The 23,270-nt window shown below is 31.7% G+C and overlaps 2 protein-coding genes across 2 annotated transcripts; one reads left to right on the forward strand and one right to left on the reverse strand.

Annotated features, from left to right (window-relative positions):
* Positions 1-10,024: 10,024 nt before the first annotated feature.
* LOC103492643 (serine/threonine-protein kinase Nek4) lies at positions 10,025-16,265 on the forward strand. The gene is made up of 15 exons (XM_008453090.3): positions 10,025-10,269; positions 10,999-11,152; positions 11,257-11,323; positions 11,613-11,678; positions 12,328-12,374; positions 12,680-12,725; positions 12,837-12,917; positions 13,044-13,086; positions 13,205-13,254; positions 13,400-13,481; positions 13,571-13,620; positions 13,725-13,798; positions 14,009-14,060; positions 14,175-14,627; positions 15,333-16,265. The coding sequence occupies exons 2-15, from the start codon at positions 11,067-11,069 to the stop codon at positions 15,972-15,974; spliced, it is 1,839 nt and encodes a 612-aa protein (XP_008451312.2). The 5' UTR covers positions 10,025-10,269; positions 10,999-11,066; the 3' UTR covers positions 15,975-16,265.
* A 1,776-nt stretch (positions 16,266-18,041) lies between these two features.
* Positions 18,042-20,548, reverse strand: LOC103492644 (uncharacterized). The gene is made up of 2 exons (XM_008453091.3): positions 19,765-20,548; positions 18,042-19,259 (listed from the first exon to the last, which is right to left on the reverse strand). Exons 1-2 carry the CDS (start codon positions 20,035-20,037, stop codon positions 18,192-18,194), a joined length of 1,341 nt encoding a protein of 446 aa, XP_008451313.1. The 5' UTR covers positions 20,038-20,548; the 3' UTR covers positions 18,042-18,191.
* Between the last annotated feature and the right edge of the window lie 2,722 nt (positions 20,549-23,270).

Consider the following 23,270-nt stretch of genomic DNA (forward strand, 5'->3'; position numbering starts at 1 on the left):
CTGGTTTGATTTTGGTTCCGTCTCCTTGGAGCCCAAAGTCAAAGAAGGGTTCTCCCAAGTTCTTCCATTCTCATATTGGGCCATGGCCCAACAACCATTTCTCCTTTTTCAATTCAAAATTTAGGAATGTTATAAATATCTAAGCTTTAAAAAATATATTTTATTCCTACTCTTTAGTTTTTATTAAAAAGATAAAAGAGATAAATTTGTTATAGTTTAACCAATAACAAATTGATACTCCACATATCTCCACCTATTTAACTTTCCATTGAGATATATTTCTTTTATTAAAAGAATATATCCGACTATTAATAAACAAAAATAGTTCAACCCTTGATTTCAAGAAAAAAGAGTAAAACTTCAATTATGTTTATGTGGAAAGATTTTGAGTGAAAGAAAAATGCTATTTCAAAATCTTTTTTAGAAAGTGATAATACTTCCGCCAAAGCCTATAAGAAAAAGTCACTTTTCTACAAAATGTTAAGGAAGATATATAAAAGTGCAAGTTTTTAACAAATTGATTTGTTATAACTTACACATATATTAATTTATAGTCCTTGATTTTTTTTTTGGATCAGCTACAAATCAAACCAAACTGAGCAAGTTTTATAAACAATGAAATCAAACCAATTTCATTCCAAATTAGTCCTAAAGTTTAAATAGAATTATTATTTTTAAACATTAGTTATAGTGTAATTTATTTTAAATAAGTAGAAAAAAGATAGATGAAGATGAAAAAAATGAAAAAATTTGCTCAAATATGACATTATTATTTGATTCTTGAACTCCGTTCTAATTTCTAACTTTTGGTATCTAGGTTTGGACTTGTTTATTTGGTTTTTGAAGTTTCAAAACAAACACTTTTGTGCTCTATGTTTAGGAAATAGTTATAAATGATCACTAATTTCAACTTACTGTAAATTTATTGACGAAGAAATGACGTGATTTATTGGCATTTATTTTATTAGTTTGAGTTTAGGTGACATTATTTTCTCCCTCTCCCACATTTTCTTATCCTTTTAACGGCTACTTGTCGTGCTACAAAGATTGGAAACAATTATTGGAAGTCTTATATATATATATATGTATGAAAGTTATATGTACAGTAGAATTTACTCAACTTAATACAATTTGTTACTTTTGAATTTTAATTGGTTGTAACCTTTTCTTACGATTGTTATTGCAAAATGTGTTTGATTATTTCAATGTTTGGTTATTTATACAATTTTGAAAGGTGATTTTGATATGAGTATAAGTGCTTTTTGCATTATATTAATGTTTATTTTAGTTTGGTGTATTACTTTAAAATCATCCCACTGAGAAAATAAATTAAAAGATTGAGATAGAAATTATTAAAAATGAATAGAGAGATATAAGATAATCTTTTGATAGTTCCTTGATAGTTATCTAATAGTCGTCTGATATGATATATCTATTTACTTATCATATTTGTTATACTTGCAACATATAAATAAGAGGTGCTATGGACTATTTTTTTTAAATCTTTTTGCCATCTGATACAATTTTTCTTAATTTAAACAAGTGTTCAAAATCTTATATGCTTATATTTGTTTAAATTAAAATCTTAAATTGTTATATATTAGAATTACTTTTGACAACATCAATGTATCTTTCTTATAAAAATGTGGAATTAACAAATACACAATAAAAACTAATGCATGGATGATTTTAAAATTCTAATCAATTAGTTTGTGAAAGTGTTGAAGTTTAATTAATAAAAATATAAGTATCACACGAACGTAACACACAATCAAATATATAAATTGATATAGTTACAAAAATTTAAACAAATATATTTTAATAATATATGTTTTCTAATATAAAATAGAGCGAAGAATTTGAACTCAAAATTTATATAACTGTGAGTTGTTTAGCATAGCTGATTCATGGCTTTCCAATTGGATCTAACGTCAGAACAAAAACAATGTGAGAGCAATAATCACTTTGAAAGAAAGCATACCTTTAGATATTCAAGTGGCTGCATTAAATAATATAAGTTACAAAGTGCTTTCTCAAGAATTTACGAGCTAATTAAGTCCATTTGTCTCCTTTGCCTCTCATTTTCAATTATTTTGAGTAATCCATCCAAGTTGCTTATGCTCTCTTTTGAGCCAATTTATCAAGTTGTTCTTTTAACGTTTCAAATATGCATGTTACCAAAACAATTGCTAATATTATGGGTTGAAATGTGTCTCTATTGTGTTATTGAATTCTTCAAATGACTAATTACCAAAGAGTGTTGCTAATTAACCAATAATAAACTTAAGTAATTTATGTGTTTGAGATATTTTTATTATTTACGATGTTGTTTCTAGGATTTACTTTATTTGTCGATTTTGTTGCATAATGCTTCTTCCATAGTGATGTAGAATCCACAAGTACTAGATAATTATTTATAAGGAAAAATATCAATTTAGACTCTAAACGATGAGAATCGTATCAATTTAATATTGAACGAGTAATTGTATCAATTTAAACTCAAAACTAATAGTTTGATCAATTTTCACAAATATATTAGATTAAATCTCTAACTTACATGAATATATCAATTTAACCTCAACTTTTATAAATGTATCAAAATAAAATATAATTGAGGGTTTAAATTGATACAACCGTGTAAGTTCAAGATTTAAATTGGCAAACTTCTAAAAGCTTATAGTTTAGTGTCTAAATTGATACAACTCTCAAAATTTAGGATTAAAATTAATATAATTTTTAGTTCCGGGTCTAAACTACTAAAGATATATTAATCTATCGTTTTATTATATTTTAAAATTAATAAAATAGAATACGTCATTTAGATTAATAAAATAAAATATTTTTTTAAAAAAAAATTATCCCCTTTTAGGGTTAATAAACTCAATTTCTTAAAAATCAAAATGGAAATCTAACTTTTTAACAAAATATTTTTTTTTAAATTACTCTTATAAGATATTTGATATGAGAAGAGAATTTAGAAAATTTTAGGGATATTAATTGATGTTTATTAATTAATATTAATTTAATTTTCCCCTTTTAGTTTAGGGAATAAATTTGTGGTGTCTTATCTGACTACGCTCTTTTTCTCAATGATTATTCTCTAAGACAAGAAATTTGTTTTCTATTATTCCCTTTTTTTTTCTTTTTACGATTTGCGAATTAGAGATTAGAGCTCATAAATGTTTTTCTAAATAATAAATAATATACTTTATTATGTCACTTTTATATCAAAATTTGTTAATTCCTATCATATTTAATTTTATTAATCCATATAATTTTTAGATCAATTGTCTAGAAAATAATATCTCATGCCCATTGTAAATTAAATTGAAATAAGAAATATATAATCTTTTACACTATATTTTCAAAATTTCATTTTATGTCAAATAAAATTCAACCAAAGTTGAATCAAACTTTTATGTTAAAAGAATAATTAAATCACCATTTAAAGTTTATTAATATAAAAATTTAAACCCCTTGCACCCCATCTCACAGGTCTTCCGGTTAGTTTTTCTAAAAACTTATGGTTTTTAAAATCACTTCGTCAAGGAACAATAAGATATCAATTGAGATTGACTCAATAACAACTAACTTCATTTAGTGCAGGAGTTACTCACATCATCTCAAAATCATCTTGAGTCAATTAGTTTTGAACACTTGGTTGTTGCCAATATGTTATTGAGAATAATGACAAGTCAAGAAAATGAAATAATCTTAAAAATCTAATAGGACAAAGGAAAAAGTACTTCTTGAGTCGACTCGAGGATGTAATGGATGAAAATAATAGTAGGAGACAAGGTTATAAAAGATAAAGAATAAAATATAGTTGTTGATAGAAAGGCTAATTGTAAAGGGTAATGCTTCGCTTGGACTCTACTCCATCTCTTACAAGAGAAGATGAAAATGAAGGAAAATGAGTTTACATCTTTCTTTTGTAAGTGTAAGTGGTCCTTTTTCTTGGGACCCCTTTCAAATTTAGGTCAATTATGTTCTTTTGTAGGATATACGTACCCATAAAAAGACATTATCAAATTATACTAAACCCAATTTATATATTCTTTAACCCTCACCAAACCCTCTTTTCTAAATTCAAATTCAAATGGTAAATATTTTATGTTTGAATTTTGAAGCACTTACCCATTTCCCTCTATTTTTCAAATTCCCTTATTGTTTTTTATTTGCATGTGTTGATCCCTGTAACCTGATAATATCGTTCTTACTTACGTTAAATGCTTCAAAGGATGATAGTTGTCCTCACAAACCAATATGGTGCACATGCATCTTAGGAAAATTCTTAAGAGGTCACCCAACATATATAGGACTACTCCAAGCTAAGCGCGCTTAACTTGGAGTTTCTACGTTTGTGCCATAAAAAAGAAAGGTGCACATTGTTGATATAGATAGTAACTTTCAATTCTTTTTAAACATTTCTTAAACCTTGCTTTCATGTCTCCATGATCCCTCTCATTCATAGGTAACAACGGTTCATTCATGTCCCCTCCTAAACTCGGAGCATTATAATAAAACAATCACATTTCATATATGTGGTGGTTAAAAAGCAACAATTTCTGGGAGAATCCATCTCTAAATGTGTTAATTTGGTATTATTCTAAAATATGTGAGAACATTTCTAAAATGCAATTTACATTATCCACAATTTACCTTCTAATCTCAAGTACAAAAATGAAGTTTGAAGATGGACGCATTTCTATGTTGTGGCGCCTTTAAGGTAGAGGCAAACTGCATCAATCTTACTTTGAGGCATAATGTAGTTGACTGATTTTGAAGTTAATACTTGATTGTTGTAGAAATGTCCTTCATATTGTTCAAATGGCTGTATCTTGGGAGTGGACGTCCATTAGTTTTGGTATGTATTTTTCTTGTCGATTGTGTAAATTTCAATTACGAGGAAGATGTATTTTTTTTTTGTTCTAACATCAATTTGGAGAGAGTTTCCTTTGTGTTGTGGCTTGACTAGTAGCTGATTCGTTTGTGTATTTAGTTGATCATGAAATAGAGGTATGTCTTTTCTTTCTTTTCTGTATTGTAGAATATTAACTTGCATTCCTTGGATTTGGCTTCAGGATGCTCTTATTTCTTCATAAGCTTGGAACGTATACATATCTTTCTTACTAGCTTCCAATAACATTAGTTGCACTTTCAATTTCTTACTACATGTTGAATCATCACCAAATATAAAAGTTTGAGTTATTAAGGTCATTTAATATTTTCAATATATATCACGATATATTTGGTAGAAGCTTATATTGTAGTCCTACTACTTAAAGTTGTTATTTTTCTGGTTATTTTTGTTGCAAATATAGGAACTGCATACTCATTCTTGTCATCCTCGTTGTTATTGGTTTATGATTAATTAGGACTAATGACTGTTGCTTTGTGGATATTTGTGCAATTTCATTTATCTTTATACTAAGCTTTGGTTGTTATTGGTTTTTGAATCAGAAATGTTTGACCGTTGCTTTGTTAGTTGTGGGTGTTTGCGCTATTTCTTGTCTTTATAACAAGTCTTATTTTGAGCTACAATCATCATTTTCTTTTCTTACTAGGTTTTGCAAGAATCCATTGGAGTAGTGAAGTCATATTTGCGGCAATTAATTGATTTATAAGCCTTTTTGTATGTTTGGTAGCCAAGTTTTGGTTCAAATGTACTTATTTAAATAGCTTGTTCATTGCTTCATTGTACAAACATTTTACGAACAATTATACATATATTAAAGTATATATATTTAAGCGTTCACCATTTCTTTCCATATGGGTGTGTTGTATAGTACTTTGTGATCGTATTGGTGTGTGTAATGGCAGGGCGGCAAGAAAAATAGGGATTCAATTAAAAATAGCGCAAAAATGGTAGGTGAAATGATGACAGTTAATAAAGTCATAAATGATAAATAATGACATTTAATATTTGCCAAACAAGATTAATAATGTCACTTATTCTCTATCATAAAATATAAACAATGACAGTTATTATTTGTCATAAAATCTAAATAACGACATTTATAATCTGTCATAAAATAAAGAATTCGTGACATTTATTCTATGTCATGAAAAACACATTTTGTGACAGTTTTGTAAAACTATCATAAAATATTTTTAATGACTGCCGCATCAATGACTATAAATAACTGTTACGAAATCTTTTTATGACAATATTTAACTGTCATCATAGGCCCTTTTTCTACTAGTGATAAATGAGATTCTTTAATATTTTCTTCTTTTAAATAATTATTAAATCATCGATCATATATTTAATATATTACTTTTCAAACATCACTTACAAATCTATCTAATTTATATTTGTTATGAGCAAATGTAAACTAAAATAAAAATAGACTAATCAAATTTGCTCTTATTTAATCTCGAATTGAACATAAACAAAATTGAGATCGAAATACCAAATCCGAGCCCCAAACGAGTCATGAGGGAAAATGAGCCGTAGATTAAGCATCCATAGATTCCATTGCAACCTTCATCGAAGATAAGGACGATGCTTGCTAACTTGGTCTAAGTTGTACTACCCAAAAACTCAATATTGAATAAAAAGAGAGGAAACATGAGTCTTAAAGATTTGAAGGAGAAGATGAAGAAGAAATAGTAAGACTAAATGATCGTTGTTGTGTCGTGGAATAGACCATTGCCTTGAAAGTAAGAACGACGTTACCTCAGTACTAAATTGCAAAACGTTAGTTGCTCCCCCGGTTCACACAACACCCAAATTTAGATATGTATTCACTAAAAAACGGATTGAAATCAATAAAAAGACGTAGCACAAAACTAGAAAGCAATCGAGAAAAGTAGAGGTTTTTTTTTCAGTATTCAAAGTTGCCAAAAAAATATTACTTTTGAAGAAGCAAAAAAGTTTTTGAAATTACTTTTAACAACAAACAACGCGTGAGTGGTAACAAGAACATGCTGCTGCTACTACCATCAATATACAATAAGACCAATTGCTAACCGGAAAACCTTCGATGTGGGACAATACCACCTCCTTCCATTCAAGATACCTCTTTCTTTTAAGTGCAGTTCATTCCAAACACAAATACCCTATATCATCTTGCCAAACACTTGCTTCCATATAAAAGTATTCAACTAATGCCCATGCCATTCTTCTTTTGTAGGTCAGGTCTTTTTTAACTAAACAGATTTACCATTATCCTATAATCATAGATTAGATGATGCCTTCTCTATTCAAATTTGTGCATCATTGAATTGATATTGGTAAAAGGTATCGGGCAAGCTTCCTCCATTTTCTATAAATTTTAAAATAGTCAAAATACAATTTTAGTCTCTATACTTTCAAATCTATTCAATTCTAATCTCTATACTTTTAATTTCCTAATTTTAGTCTATGTATTTTTTATAAATCATAAATTTAGTCTATATGATAGATTATTAGTGATTTCAAAAAAAAAAAAATATTATATATTAACATTTTTACTATACATTTTGAAAGCATATTAACCCCTTTGTAGCACTCAATTGTTTATCATATGCCACGTCAAATCAAATCTAAAGTAATGTTAGTTGGATTTACTATAATCAAAACTGAATTGCTAATAAATATAAACTTTTATACATGTGGAATCAATTTTAAGAGTAACAATTCTAATAATTTATTTTGTAAAATCACAATCATACACATGTGAGGTTTTTTTTTTTTTTTTTTTTTTTTTGCTTTAATATTTGAAAAAACCTACCTTAAATCCCACGCCATGAAAATTGAATGTATGGATGATTTAAGGTATTCATAATTTTAGGTTAAAGAATAATGTCGTTTATAATAATTTATGACTTTCATTTATACTTTGATCCATTATAATATGTAGCAAGGAATGCATCGTGGATGAAGGCGAACAAATTAATGGATGGAAAGAAGTAGAGTTAAAAAGTTGAATATGTAGTTAAGAGTTTTATAAGAAAAGAAAGAAAAGATAAAAGGTGCGAAATGCAACGTGGTGGTTTGAAGTGAAGTGAAGTGACGGCAGGAGAGAACAGCGTAAGATCTGGTAGAGAGGGGGGTAGAGAATGGAATCCAAGCCCGTGGGCCTCCGTCCGTGCACTTCCATTTCACGCTCTCCCACGTCCCTTTCCACAATCTCTATAAAATCCCATTTCTAAACCCTAACCAATATACAAACAAACAAACTCCCAATATTTCCTTTTAATTTATATTGCTTTATCATTAATTACAATCATTATTCTATTATTATTATATCCTTCTTTAATCAAACAAACTTTATTTATTATGATTTATACCCCTTTTTATTACCATTCTATTTCAAATCAAACTCAATTTTAGCTATATACAATTATTTTGTTCTTTAACTAGAAAATTTTTGCTACAACACCAAAAATATGACCATTCTTGTATTACGGTAACTTTTATTACCAACTCAATGTTTTATTTCATCAATTTTAAATTTTGGTAGAGTTGAATTGGTTATCTTAGCTAACTCACTTCAACTCAACAACTCTATCTCCCTCTAAATATTATAAATGACTCAACCAATTGGCTATTGTTAGTGACCACTGCCACACCCCCGTGACCAACTAAACCATCATCTACACTACTGATTATGATTTTTAACTCTAGACTTTGTCAAGCACTTCTAATAATAACCCTAGCGTAGATCACCTTTGATGATAAACTTTGATGAAATCCACTTTTAATGATAAACTTCGATGACATCCACCTTTAATAACCAATACTAATGCTCGCCTTAGGAAATCAACTTTGTTGGTCAACTCCAATGATAATCACTCAAGTGATCAACTCCAACCACCAACTTTGTTATTCATCTTCAACAACTACTTTAACAACAAACTCGAATGATAATGTAATATAAGAAAAAAAACAAAGACAAAGAAACCAATTAATAAAAATATTTTAAAATAAAAATTTAAATTATTAGTTTATATTGTCAATAACCATCTTTTATAGTAATTTGACAGATAGAAAGTTGGTGAATGATCAGTCATCTTTGTAAACCTAATTGTTGCAGACAAAATGTGTTTATAATTCCACCACAATGTATGAAGAGGTATTTTTTGCTCCTACTTGGTAAAACTGACTTGCTTGACTGTTTTATTAAACAATATTTTCTTGTATGCATGAAACCAACCAATTGTTGCCCCTTTCTTTTTATTGTGAACATTTAGGATAGACTACTATGACCATATTTTTGTGTATATTCAACTCATAAGTTTCACGACTCTTAAAGTATGTTGTAAAGTTATGTTGATTACATAAATAATAATATTTTTTTCAACGTAAATGCAACAGTAACATATAGAAAATTGCAAACTACTTATTTATTTATTTATTGTGTTTCACATCTCAAATGAATATAAAATTTTAGAAAAGTACGAGTGTAGTTGAATTCTAGAATAAAAGGTGTAGACAAAATCATAAAAATTCATAAATTCTAGATTACATAAAATTGCAACACATATCCCGAACTCAAATCCAACTCAACTCTACACTTCTAACATAGTCAATTAACACAACTATTAAAAAAGAAAACTACATCAGGAAAGGAATTATGAAAATGATAACAACCAAAATAATTTATGAAAATTTTATATATCAAAATGAGTCTAACTCAACTAACATAATATTCATAATATCAACTTAGAGACTAATGATCTCATTATTGTCATAAAAAAGGAAAAAAAGAAGATTATAGGACCAAACGAAAATTAAATGAAACTACAAACTAAATAGTAAATTTAAAATTATGGTACAAAATCAAAATTCATAAAACCGAGTGGATTGCCAACAATCAACAACACATTTAAGTATATTAGTAATCTAATCACCAGTTATGCGCTTCAACTCTATGCTCTCTCGATAGTTGTGGTTGTACTTAAAAAGATCTAAGCGTACAAAATCAAAATTGTGAGTTTAGGGACCAAATATGTAATTTTGCAAAAAGACCCCTCCCTCCTCTCTCTCTCTCTCTCTAAATCTCTCTCTCTCTGCAAATTTGAAACTTTGAATTTCTCTGTCTCTTTTGCTTTTTTTCCAAAATCTCTCTCTTTCTCTCTCATTACAATAATGGATTTCACAATAAAGAATGGTTGAAGAGTTTCCATCCGCCATTCTCTCTCCATTTCTCTCTGCATTTTTCTTACTCCAACCAACCCCTTACTTCATTCTCCTCTTCTTCACTTCTTCTTCTTCTTCTTCTTCTTCTTCTTCTTCTTCTTCTTCTTTCATCGTCGGAGAATCGCTTCTTCATCCTCCAGGTTACGACTCTCTCTGTTCTTCATTTCTTTGTTTCTTTCTGATTACGGAACTTCTCCACCAAAATTTTGATGTTTGATGTTGCTGTTTTTGACCTAGACACTTATCAGACTTCTTTTTTCTACTTGCATTTCTTTTCTTGTTTCGTTTTTTTTGTTAAGATACTCTCTCGGACCCACTTCCTCCTACTGTTTTTCTTCTTGCATTTGAGTAATTTCTGCTTCTAAATGCTTCTTATGCCTTTCGAAACAGTTATTGTTGAGTGTGGTGAGGATCAGTGAGAGGACGACAAGAATGTTACTTCATAGTCACTTTGAGTTGAATGCTTTTGTGAATGTGTAAAGACTACGTTACCATCACGTGATTTGATGCTGTTTTGGTTTTGTGTTTGAATTCAAAATCATGTGCGTGCTGTTTGAATTTTTGGATTCAATGGCAACGGATTTGCTCCGTAACCTAACCTTGTTTCGATTTGACGACCGAGTTCTGTCTAATTATTTTAAACTTTAGGCATTTTAATTATATAGAATATGATGAATTTGTCTGCCTAAAGCTTTGAATCATGTCATTTGGATTGTGGTTGGGCAAACTCCAGTTGTCTTATCTTATTGTCTTATGCCACCAAAAGTTTTATGCGTTTCAGATGGAAATTAACGAATGCTTTTATAGTTTAGAGAAAAAGGGATGGTGATACTGTGCATTACTAATTTTATTTATTTGATGAATTTTAGTTAGTGGCCTTGGCCTGGGTTTTCCCCTCTTTCGTTTATCAAAGGACAGCGGTGTTGACGGTATTTAAATGGAGCAGTATGAAATTCTAGAGCAAATTGGCAAGGGTTCATTCGGGTCTGCTCTTCTTGTTAGGCATAAGCTTGAAAAGAGGAGGTATGATATTTCTTATGCTATGGATTATGGGTTTTGTTTAATAATAATTTATAATGACAGAAATGGTTTAGTAACTGGCAAAATTTTACCTTTGCATTTTACAGGTATGTTCTCAAGAAGATTCGTCTTGCTCGCCAAACTGATAGAACAAGGAGGTCTGCTCATCAGGAGGTTAGTGGTAATTCTGCCGAAGGAAATATATATATATATATATATATATATATATATATATATATATATATATATATATATATATATATATATATATATATATATTTGTCTTATAAACATTTAAAGTTGTATGTAGTATGGAAATTATTTTAATTTTGCGAACCTAGGTTTGCAAATGATGATCTAAAGCCTGTGTCTGCTAGTTGATTGATGTTTACATGATTAGTCTTGTGAAAAAAGTTATCAAATATCACATGATTACTGACTTATTTCTATTATTTTTCTTCAGATGGAGCTTATATCTAAAGCACGCAACCCTTTTATTGTAGAGTATAAAGATTCTTGGGTAGAAAAGGTCGGTATATCTTGAAGTACTGTATGTTTTTTTTCTTTAAAAAAAAAAAGTATTGTATGATGTTGCTTAAGGGAGATTTATTTTGATGTTTATTTTCTTATGAGCCTTCTGGATGTGTGGTGTGGATTTGACCCCATTATCTTAGAACTTTATTTTGAAAATTTTAATGTCCCCGTGGTATCTATGTATGGGATTTTGATAGCGGACACAAGTATTTAAGAGATAAAAGGTAACCAAACTACAAGATAAACTCAAGTGTTAGATTTACATGGACCCTCCAAATATTTAGACACTCTCAAGCCCAAATTCATATTTCAAAATATTGCTTTTCTTTCTCCTTTCCCACTACCTGTATTTATAACAAACAACTATCAAATCTTTTCCAACTAATTGCTAATATACTCTTAATACTCTTATTATATCCTAATAGCATACCCATCAAAATTCAGTTACTCTGTTCATCATTAGTATTTTACTTGTAGCATTTCTCAGAATTGAAGAATGTCAATTTTATTAACTTCCTTTCTCTTTTTCGGTTTTATTATTTGTTTGAATGTATGATTAAGTATTTTCTTTTGATCCATTAATTTTGGTTTTAAGGAGATAATTAACTGCAGTGTGCCTGATTTGTTGAAATATTCTCTTCCAGGGCTGTTTTGTGTGCATTGTGATAGGATATTGTGAAGGAGGAGACATGTAAGTTCTGCTGAAATTTATTCCATAATAGCTTTTTTTTTTGTGGTAAGAAGCATCAATTGAATTATGATTATAAGTAATGTAGATGACCTGTCGTCCTAATGGCTGACCAGAAAGAATACAGAAAACCTTTCTGTAGGCAGCTATTTGGCTAGGGGAATAATTAACAGAAATTGTATCTAAACTCTGGAACACCAACAATGTATCTATATGGAACTTCTCCATGATATCTCATTCAATTTCATTTTCAGTTTTATTCTTCTGTGGTATCTCTATAACTTTCTTGTATTCCTTATTTTCGACAGGGCTGAGGCCGTAAAAAGAGCCAACGGTGTTTTTTTTCCTGAAGAGGTGCGCTTCTTGTTTGATGGCTATATTTTTCAGCTTTGCCAGTAATACAATTGTTTTAATTGTTAACCCGATCAACCTGGTTTGTTTAACAAATAACACTGTAATGTGCAGAAACTTTGTAGGTGGCTTGTTCAACTTCTTATGGCACTTGATTACCTTCATTGTAATCATATTCTTCACCGTGATGTTAAGGTTGGTACCTCATTACATATGCCCTTGTTAGATGACATTACACGATCCTTTGAGCTACTATATTTTTTTGTTTATTTATTTAATAATTAAGTTAAATTAAATTAACTTTTTTCATTGTTGGTACAGTGTTCAAATATATTCTTGACAAAAGATCAAGACATACGCCTAGGTAACCCATATGCCTTGGTCTTCTTTCTCTCTAAATAGTTTGTCTTGAACGTTCACACAATATTTTATTTCTAGTTTCATTTGGAATAAATGAATATATGCCTGCATTGGCTTTGCAGGTGATTTTGGCCTTGCTAAAATGTTGACCTCGGATGACCTTGCTTCATCTGTGAGTACCCATTGCCAAGAGTCTGCGAGTACAAATATGATGTGTTTTCTTGGCAATCACGTGTATCTTTTTTGTGTTGGTGTTAGCGAGTGAGAAGGATTGTTAGTTGGAGTTGTAAATTTGTAATATTTCTGATGCACTGCAGGTTGTGGGTACTCCAAGTTACATGTGCCCTGAGCTTCTTGCTGACATACCTTATGGTTCAAAGTCAGACATATGGTCTCTTGGTAAACCACCTACTATTGATCCTTGTATTCCTATCTTATATCAGTTGTGATTTCTTGAATATCTATACGGGCTTCAACTTTCTGTTCAGGATGTTGCATCTATGAAATGGCTGCCCACAAGCCAGCATTTAAAGCCTTTGTAAGTTGCTTGTATTGCTTTGCCTATCAATAGTCAAATTAGATCACACAAAAATTCAGTCCTGTTTTTTTGGGAAGACTCATTTGATTTTTTTTTCCAAACAGGATATGCAGTCCTTGATCAATAAAATTAACAAGTCCATTGTGGCTCCGCTTCCAACCATGTATTCGGGTGCATTGTGAGTCCAAATTTAGTCTGTACATTTACTAGCTGAAATCTTTACTTTCTTTTGTATTCAAAACATTGATGTTATTACCCTCCTTCCTGCATTTCCATTAACCGTTATTTTCAAAACAACTTTTCCTATTATCTGATCATCATTTATCTAACATGCTCGTTGAATAATGACCTCAAGTTTTCTGAAATATTTCTTTGATTACTCGTCCAGCCGAGGCCTTGTCAAAAGCATGCTGCGAAGAAATCCGGAGCTCCGACCAAGTGTATGTCTTTTCTTCATGTCTATATATTGTGATATGGAGTTTTATAGAGCATTGACAAATTTTATCTTTTTGTTGGGTTTTCTTGACGTTGCTCGTTTGGTTCTTACTTTGTAGGCCGCTGAATTACTCAATCATCCACATCTCCAGCCCTACATTCTTAAGGTTCACCTTAAGTTGAATAGCCCCAGACGAAATACTTTTCCTCTTCAACGGTCTGATACAAATTATATCAAGAAAACAAGGTTTGAAGAGCCAGGATCTGATAGTTTAGGAGCTTTCAGAGAGAAGAGACTGTCTTTTAGCAATGACAGGGCAGTAAATCCAAGCGTCTCCGTGACCGAGGCAGAGTCACAATGTTCCTCTCGAAGATCACTGCAGTTGCCTAGTTATTTGAATAAAAAGTTTGAGGAGTTATCTATCCCCGAAAAAGAAAGTGATGTCGACCTGTCAAGAACCTCTAAGTTTCAAACAATTTCGAAAACCCCAAGGTTGACTAATGCCAAGGTTTCTGCTACACCCAAAAAGCAGACAATCCCATCAAAGTTTTCACCTGCAAACTTCAATCCTGTAAGTTCATAATTAATTTTGTGTATATTGTTCCTTCTCCCCTGAATCCCATCTGTTTGGGCATTTCTTTTCTTCTTTTTTCCTTGTCTGGGTTATCCCTTCCTATTTTTTTTTTTTGAAACATGAAACGAGAAAATTTCATTGAAATAATAAAAAGAGACTAATACTAAAGAATACAGAACTCCACTGAAGAGGAAAAACAATTCAAATAAAGTTAAACCTCCTCAAGAAAACCAACAAACAAAACACGAGGAAAAGGGCAAGAATGTTCAGCTTTGGGCAAAAGAAACCGAAGGAAGCAGTAGCCAAAAGAAACGAAAGAACACAGAGGACTTTGGAAATCAGAAATGCCTAGCTACAAAAAACTTCAAACCTTAGTAGTGAAGAGCTTAAGAAACCTTAGTATTATCAGAAGCAGTTGATTGCGAAGCCCACCGTTAGGTGTTATGTTCATTAGGTGAAGTTTCTAGATGAGTGGAGGATAATATCTTTGTGAACCTGTGTTTTGCTCACAAGTAACGGAGATTTATTAGATGCTTGCCATAACAGGCTAAGATACAACTAGATGAGTTTAATTTTAGGGATGTTTCTTTTTGTAATTTCTTATTCTTTTGTAATGATTGTAAATTTATGCTTTTAATCCCGAGGTAACAAGTTAAACACCAAGCCCTGAAGTTATTCATTTTCGATCTGTTGGTTTTGCAGATTCCAGCATCACATTCTCCAGCTAGAAGATCTTCACATACAAATCGCCGGGCATCTCTTCCATTGTCAACAAAAACTGCAGGCATTGGCACTCCTTACAGGTCAAATACTGGGCTACTTCACGGCATGAACTCTCCCGATATCTCCGTTAATGCCCCTAGAATCGATAAGATTGCAGAATTCCCCTTGGTTTCTTCCGAGGATCCTCTACTTCACATCCGTGGAACGTCATCAACATCTGCACAATGCAGTAACAACTCACAAGACGATTCCACCAACTGCTCAATTACGAAAGACAAATGTACTGTCCAGGTTGTAGACAAAACCACGATGAAGAAATCCGATTTTCTCAGTTCCAGCTTTAGAGTTCCTGGGAGTGAAAGTGATTACTTTGATCACAATCCAGCAATCGCCTCTTCAAGCCGTTTATCCTTTGAGTCACGGCAGCGACGGTTCGACACCTCGTCGTACCAGCAACGAGCTGAGGCACTGGAAGGGCTTCTGGAGTTCAGTGCTAAATTACTACAGCAAGAGAGGTTTGAAGAGCTTGGAGTGTTGTTGAAGCCATTTGGACCGGAGAAAGTCTCTCCGAGAGAAACTGCCATATGGTTGGCCAAGAGCTTCAAGGAGGCAACAGTGTAAGCCTTCCAAAAGGATTGCGATTACAATCATAAAAACTGATCAAATACTAATTCAAAATAGATCATTACCACTTTTGTACATTGCCTCAACTTTAACCCAACTTAACGTAGGAACTAGTTAGTTTTTCTTTTTCTTTTTAATATCATTTTTGCAAATTTGAAGAAAAGGTTCACCACCTGTTGAATTTTAGGTTCAAGTAATTGACCAAAATGGGCTTGTGTGTAAGCCTTAGTTGCATTTGGATTGAAGTGTTAAAAGTTATTACGGAAAAATCTGAACTGTTTTTGAGCATTTGGTAAGAGAGATCAATTAAATTTCCTTTTTATTATTATTAAAAAATGATTTTTTTTCAAACATCTTAAATTCAAACTTATTTTTTTGTTTTCTTTTATACTTTGTCAGGGAGGTTATAATAATACATCAAAAGAATATGATTGAAAAAAATATATTAATTTACAAAATATAACAAATAATTTTGCTATTATTTTATAAATAGTTTTAATATTTTCTATTTACATAGTACAAAATTCAAAAATACTTATCAAAACCTTTTCCAAAAGAAAAAAAAAAGGGTCGAAATTCTCGTTTCAAATTTATGAATCCGATTGAACAGCACATCCGAACGAAGTCGACTTGGCATAACATCATTGGACAATAACACACGTGGATATTCGTAATCATTATCCAACATTCCATTCCCAATATCACTTTCAAATTCATTTCACTGCCTCACTTTCAAACAAACAGCGATGCACGCGCCACCGATTGCCAGAGCAAATACGATGTGGAACCACCCCTATCGGAAGCCTGAAGCCGGAGTGGGGCCCCGTTTCCTAGTAATGCTGGAGTCGCCGCCGCAACTCCGATGGCCTTCATCCGCGAGGGTTTATTATTCCTTCATTTCCGTTCAGTTGATAGCCACCGTCGTGTCAGTTCGTCCTATAGCGACGTTCGTCGTTTGTGATAGTGAGGATTGGGCTTCTATATTTTGGTCCGAATTGCGCCCTTTATAACTTCAATTTTCTTACAATTTTTCTTCTTTTTCTGTTTTCTTTTTTCCTTTTCAGATGTTTAGTAAAATATTTTGTTTTTACCCGCAAACTAAAATTTAGAGCGAAGATTTTTTTTATTGCTTAGAAATTAATTTACACCTAATTTTTCTTTTTCAAAATCACTACTCCAACTACTTTTAAATACACTATAAGTTTGTACACATTTTGGACGGCTAGAAGATAGATTTCCTTGGTCCATTCAATTCTTGTTTGGAGCTCTGTTGATTCTTCTTGTGTTTGGAATGATTCATGTTAAGTAAAGACATTTCCATCAAACACCATTTACAAAGCTCTAAAACAAATGCCACGTTAATTCCATCTGAGGGTTTAAAAATTCTAACTTCTGGTTCCATTTTCATGGCTGCTGCAGCTTTTCTTTCCTCTGGGTAAAGTCTCTATGATGTTCTATGGCTGTTTGGCCTCGATCAAACTCTTTCTCTCTCTGTCGACTCTTTTTTAGGGTAGCAGAGTCATGAACACTGGTCATTAGTCAATCACAAACCTTGATCAAAAAGATATTCCTACTCCCTTTCTGTCCCTGTGTGAATCTGAGAAATATACGACACTATAATTTGTATGTACTTCAGGGATTTAGAGATGTATGTACATGGCCTATATTTCACACCCTAATGCTGGAGGATTTTGCGTCTACAAATCAATGCTCTATTTTCAGGGCTGCTCCTGCTACTGCTTTGTCCTCTTTTCTTCAAGTCAGTTCTGTTTATTTTGATGCTTATATCGAAAGTAAAGATCACTTCCATTTTGATCTTTTCCATGGCTTTCTCATGTGTACTTGCCAGGGCAAAGCTCTTCCTACAAACGCTTCTCTCTTCCAATTTGACCATTTGGTATTTTCTTAACAGTTCTGTTTTGCTCCGATTTTGAACTCTCATCTCATATAAAGAAAAAGTGTTAGATCAAAAGAGTATAACTGAAAAACTATGGATTTGTTTACATCTTTTAGAAGCAAATTTCAGGATTTATCATATTAGATTAAATTCTAAACTATATGCAGTTAAATGTAGAACTTTGGATAGCTATGCATTAATTTAATCAATCAACTAAAGTTAACCGGTGGAGGGTGGTTTGGGTAGTAAGATTAGAATAATAATAATAAAAGTAACTTTAGAGGAGAAAACCTACAGCTCTCAACTGAAGAACCAAATCATCTATTGGATTGCAAACCACTTCCCCCGTAATATTGCTTGGTGGTTTCACGTGAGAACTGCGCAAATGTCATCCCTTCCTTCAATCTAGACGCTAATGGTGGAACTATTTTCTGGATTTCTCGAGTTATTAAGGTTCCCTCCTCTTCAACAAGATCTTTTCTGTCCTCAGGTAACATTGAGCTTTCAGTGAGATGGCCAGACATGGAAAACGTTTTGTTCCAAGCTGGCTGCAAGAATACAACAAACATTTCTCTGCACAAATCCTCTTGCTTAGAAGGTCTGCTCACAGAGTGAAGAGTGGATCGAAGCTTCCCTCGCGATATTATATCAGCCGATTCGCCCACCTGGATGATAAAGCTTTCTGGTGGAGAGTTAACCATGAAAACGTCATTCTTACACGGATCAAAAATTTGCAAATACAAGTGTCCACTGGGAGAAGTACGTTCACTACAGCACCATAGATCTTGCAGTCCAGTTTCAAGTGTATTTGATGGCGAAAGAAACATGGGCGTTGTTAGAACAGTGAAGATACCATAGTCATAATGCCATTGCTGCCATAGATTTGTGCTTGATTGACTTAGTCCCTTTCTATTTGATGTATCATGTCTACTTTGTATGCTTTGCTCTCTATTTCTTCGAGAACTAGCTTGGTTTCTTGCAGTTCCCTTGCTGTTTGCTGGTTTACTTAAAAGCTGAGCATCCAGAGCTGAATGGTAGTGTATGAGACGGCCTTTTGCAGTGCATGACTCCAACAAGCTCTCTTCTAACTCTTGACCACCGATTTCCCGATCACATATACGTGCAATGCGAAGCCCCAATTCCATCATGCAACTTCCTAACTCTTTAAATGATTTACCAAGATGTTTAAACTCGTTGTCAATGACTTTGTTCTCAATTGAATGACAAAATGAATCAGCTTCTGAAACAGATGATTGTTTATCCTCTATTTGGCTTTGGTTATTCTGCATGAATTCTTTACTTTCTGTATATTTGAGTTGCATTGCAAAGGAGGAGACGCTTCTTTCTGGATTCCTTAAGGGAACATCACTCCCTACGTTATGATCCTGAGAAGTTGAATACAAAAGTAATCGAGTTACCAGGAAGACTGTCCCATTTGAACTTGAATTTATTTGCTTCCAGTTCCATGGATGTTATGGTAAAATGTTCACAGTGAACAAGCAGCTCAGCTGAGATCTCAAGAAAACAGAACAAAAAAAAATAAACTCCTTCATGATTTGATTCTAAATCTCTGAGATAAATTTTCGATTTTAAAAAACCTAACCAGAAAAAAAGATCCCGAAAATACATATTAACAACACCATATAAGTTAAACATAAACAAAAAAAATATCAGACGATCAACTAGAACTCAACCTAAATTTGACCTCGCAATGCAGCGAGTACAGTCTCTCAAAACATTTCTTAATGATCCGTTACTAGTCTGCATTCTGTTCTAACAGAAATAAAGCGATAATATCATAAAAAATCGCCATGCTTTGAACAAAGTGATAATCACAAGATTGGGAAAGGGCGCGGGAGGAATAAGAATAAAAAAGGAAGAAGTAAAGACCTTAAGAATCCGTTTGCGATGATCGGGATTGAGCAAGGCGAGCTTGCGAGCGAGAGGAAGTAATGCTCGCCGGAGAACAGAAGAATTGGGGACGCCGATGATTGCAAGAAGGCCAGGTCCATTGGGACCTAGGGCTTCAAGTATGGATTTGGTTATGGATTCCATCCGTTCGCTCTCTTGCAGTGAAGATGGAGAATGGTAAGGAGTAGACAAGAGCAGCAGGTCGGAATATGAAAGCTCATGGATATCGAGTATTTTGGGATTTTCCCCCATTTTTGTTCTCTGAGTCTTCCACTTCTCTATCCTCCATCTGGGGCTTCCATTTACATCAAGAGGAAGAAGACAACATTTATTTTTAAACCTAACAATAACTTTGAATATAATACGAATAGAATACAGATTAACTGCAACTCAATTGCAAATAAATATACATCATATCATACAGTAAGTCTTACATATAAAAACAATCAAATACTTGGAAATAACCTCAAAATTTTTGTCCATTTGAAATATAGTATATATATATATATATATATATATGCTTTTTATAAGGGATATCCTAAAGACAATTGTTTACTATGTATGGGCTTGCAAACAAACTACAATGAAGATACAACGACTCACTTTAACAGAGCTTGCAAGCAGACCATAACTACAACTCCAATAGAACTACAACCTTGTATTACTCGGATCTAGTAGAACCTTGGATACTTGTTCTCAAAACAACACAATAACAAAGGAAAGAGAGAAAGAGAGAGAGAGAAGGGGGAGAGCTCTTAAATTTTGGAATGGATGCTATAAATGAAAAAACAAGTTGTTATTTATAGGTTAACAAAAGTTGAAACATTTGTCAAATTTAACTCAATTTAGTCGTCATTTGACCAAAATCAAACATAAGTCATTCAAATAAAGACACGACAAATTTAACTTTCATAAATATTAAATTTGTACATGAAACAAAATCTTGATTTGATGGTTTCAATCCAATTTGAAATTTCTAATAAATAATTTTAATTTACACAATTAAATCCAAATGTCTGATATTTCAAAATGTACCAAAGTTTCACTTTTTTCACTATAAATATCCAACAATATTTTACTCGCTCATTATTCTAACATCTTTTTAATATGACACTAAACCCTATGGTCTATAGAAATGTAAAAATTATATGTCTAACAATTTTAAAATTATAATAAAATATAAGAGAGAGTTCAAATTAATTTATTTTGAAGAGTTCTGATCTTAATTGATATTTATTAATATTTTAGGTGATTTTGAAATGAACAATATTCGAAAGATTGTTCTACTTGTGAAATGTATCAATGTAGTATAATAGCTTGCACAAATCACTATCCCATTGTCTAGACAACATATAGCTTGCTTATAAAATAATAAATTGAATACTAAATTAATGGGAAAAGAATCCTTTATCAATTTTAACTTCTAACCATTATTTTTCTTGTGGAGAAACATAAATTTGTGAATGTGAGGTAAGTTGTCTATAGTTCGAACGTAACTCCAACTGAGCCAATTGCATAATATTGGCCCCATAAAAGGGTCTCTATCCAAAATAAGGCCTCTAGCGAGGCTTCAAACTTTTTTTTTTACGAAAGATTTGAATAAGTAATGTAAAATTTGAAAAATCCCTATTTTCTTATAAGTGGGTGATCTCATCGGTGATTTCATTTCAAAAGACCTTGAGCCACCGGTTGCCTTTAGACCAAACTAAGAATTAGATATTGTGTGTTAGACAAATAAATAAGATACTACTGTGCCTCAATGGCTTTCGTTTTCAGCCGCAGTCGCTTCAATCACCAATCGGAAGATCAGTCTTCGTAATTAGCACCCAAGCCTTTTCTTTCTTTCTTTTCGCACACGTTTCAATCCTCTTCAGAGAACATATATAACCCAACTTGTATGTTCTAAAATATAAGATCCCTAAAGAAGGAATTTATTTTATATCTTGGAGATAAATAGAGGGATTCCATAAATATAGGAGAATCAAATATTCATGTATTATCTTCTCTTTATTGTAAATATAGTGATATATTATAAATGTAGATATCCATAACCTACATAAGTTACAATTTTCATTCAACTCTCACATTCAATTCCATATTGTAACGTCCATCCCATTGAATTCCATAATGTAACCTATACCATAATATGTCCTATAAATAGAGGAGTGTGGTGCCTTTGTAAGACACACCACAATTGAGTTCAATTGTCTTCTCTTCTTCCTCTCTTCTCTATTCTTCTCTTTGTTTGTTTCATTATCCTTTACTTCATAATATGTTATCAACACGACACTCTATAATTTTATTATTTGCAAAAGGTAGGTTATAATATTAGTTTGTTTTTATGGTATTTGTGAATATTGCATGAAACAATCCATGTATACATCATGCATAGTTTAAATGTTTGAGAATGTAATATTCTATACCTATTGCATGTTGTAATTTTTCATATTACGTTTACATGGTTATTGTTTGTTAAAAAATATTTTTAGTTCATGATAAGATTATGATTTAGTTCATCTTTAATTTCTTTATGATTTATGTGATTGTCTATGTTTGGTTCTTATATCAATTATTTTAAGATCTATGTATAGTTTATGGGTTCTTTATAATTTTTGTTTATAATTTAGTTGTTTACTTTCTATTAGTATAAGTTTTGTAATTGTTTTTATGATCTAAATGCTTTTATCAATTTACTTAAGTATGTTGTAAAATTAACATTTTTGGTGTGTATTGTTGTTAATTTTCCATAATATGTATATGTAATTTTTATTTATAATTTTAATTATTGTACATTAACATGCATATTTTGAATTATTATATATGGGCTCCATTGATTTTTGTATCATGTGCATAATATGATATTTATCTAAGTTGTCTTAGAATGCATGTTTGACATGTTTATTAAATTTCTAATATAAGTTCGTTTATTTGTTCTTTGTTATAGTTTTACCATGTCAAGTCTTACCAAATTAGAATTTCTAGCTCTTGATATCAATGGTGATAATTATTTATCATGGGTGCATGATGCTGAAATTCATTTGGATGCCATGAATCTTGGAGAAACAATTAAAAAAGGAAACACGACTTCAAGTCAAGAAAAGGCGAAAGCCATGATTTTCCTTCGACATCATGTTAATGAGGGACTAAAGATTGAATATCTTACGATAAAAGATCCCTATGAACTACGACAAAGTTTAAAAGAAAGGTATGATCATAAAAAAAGTGTGATTCTTCCTAAAGCTCGATATGATTGGATGCACTTAAGGTTGCAAGATTTAAAATCAGTAAGTGATTATAAATCCGCATTATTTAAAATTTGTTCAAAACTATTGTTATGGGGAGAAAAAGTTACTGATGAAGATATGTTAGAGAAAACCTTTTAACATTTCATGTCTCGAATATGCTCCTGCAGCAGCAATATCGAGAAAGAGGTTTTAAAAAGTATTCCGAATTCATATAACGTCTTCTTGTGGCTGAACAAAATA

This window comes from Cucumis melo, chromosome 1 (genome assembly GCF_025177605.1).
Source record: "Cucumis melo cultivar AY chromosome 1, USDA_Cmelo_AY_1.0, whole genome shotgun sequence".
NCBI classification, from domain to species: Eukaryota; Viridiplantae; Streptophyta; class Magnoliopsida; order Cucurbitales; family Cucurbitaceae; genus Cucumis; species Cucumis melo.

Coding starts and splice junctions, on each gene's coding strand:
- LOC103492644 (XM_008453091.3), bottom strand. CDS start 20,037: ATGGGGGAAAATCCCAAAATACTCGATATCCATGAGCTTTCATATTCC. Junction 19,260..19,764: donor ATCGCAAACGGATTCTTAAG/GTCTTTACTTCT, acceptor TCAACTTCTCAG/GATCATAACGTAGGGAGTGA.
- LOC103492643 (XM_008453090.3), top strand. CDS start 11,067: ATGGAGCAGTATGAAATTCTAGAGCAAATTGGCAAGGGTTCATTCGGG. Junction 13,087..13,204: donor AGATCAAGACATACGCCTAG/GTAACCCATATG, acceptor TTGGCTTTGCAG/GTGATTTTGGCCTTGCTAAA. Junction 14,061..14,174: donor ATCCGGAGCTCCGACCAAGT/GTATGTCTTTTC, acceptor CTTACTTTGTAG/GCCGCTGAATTACTCAATCA.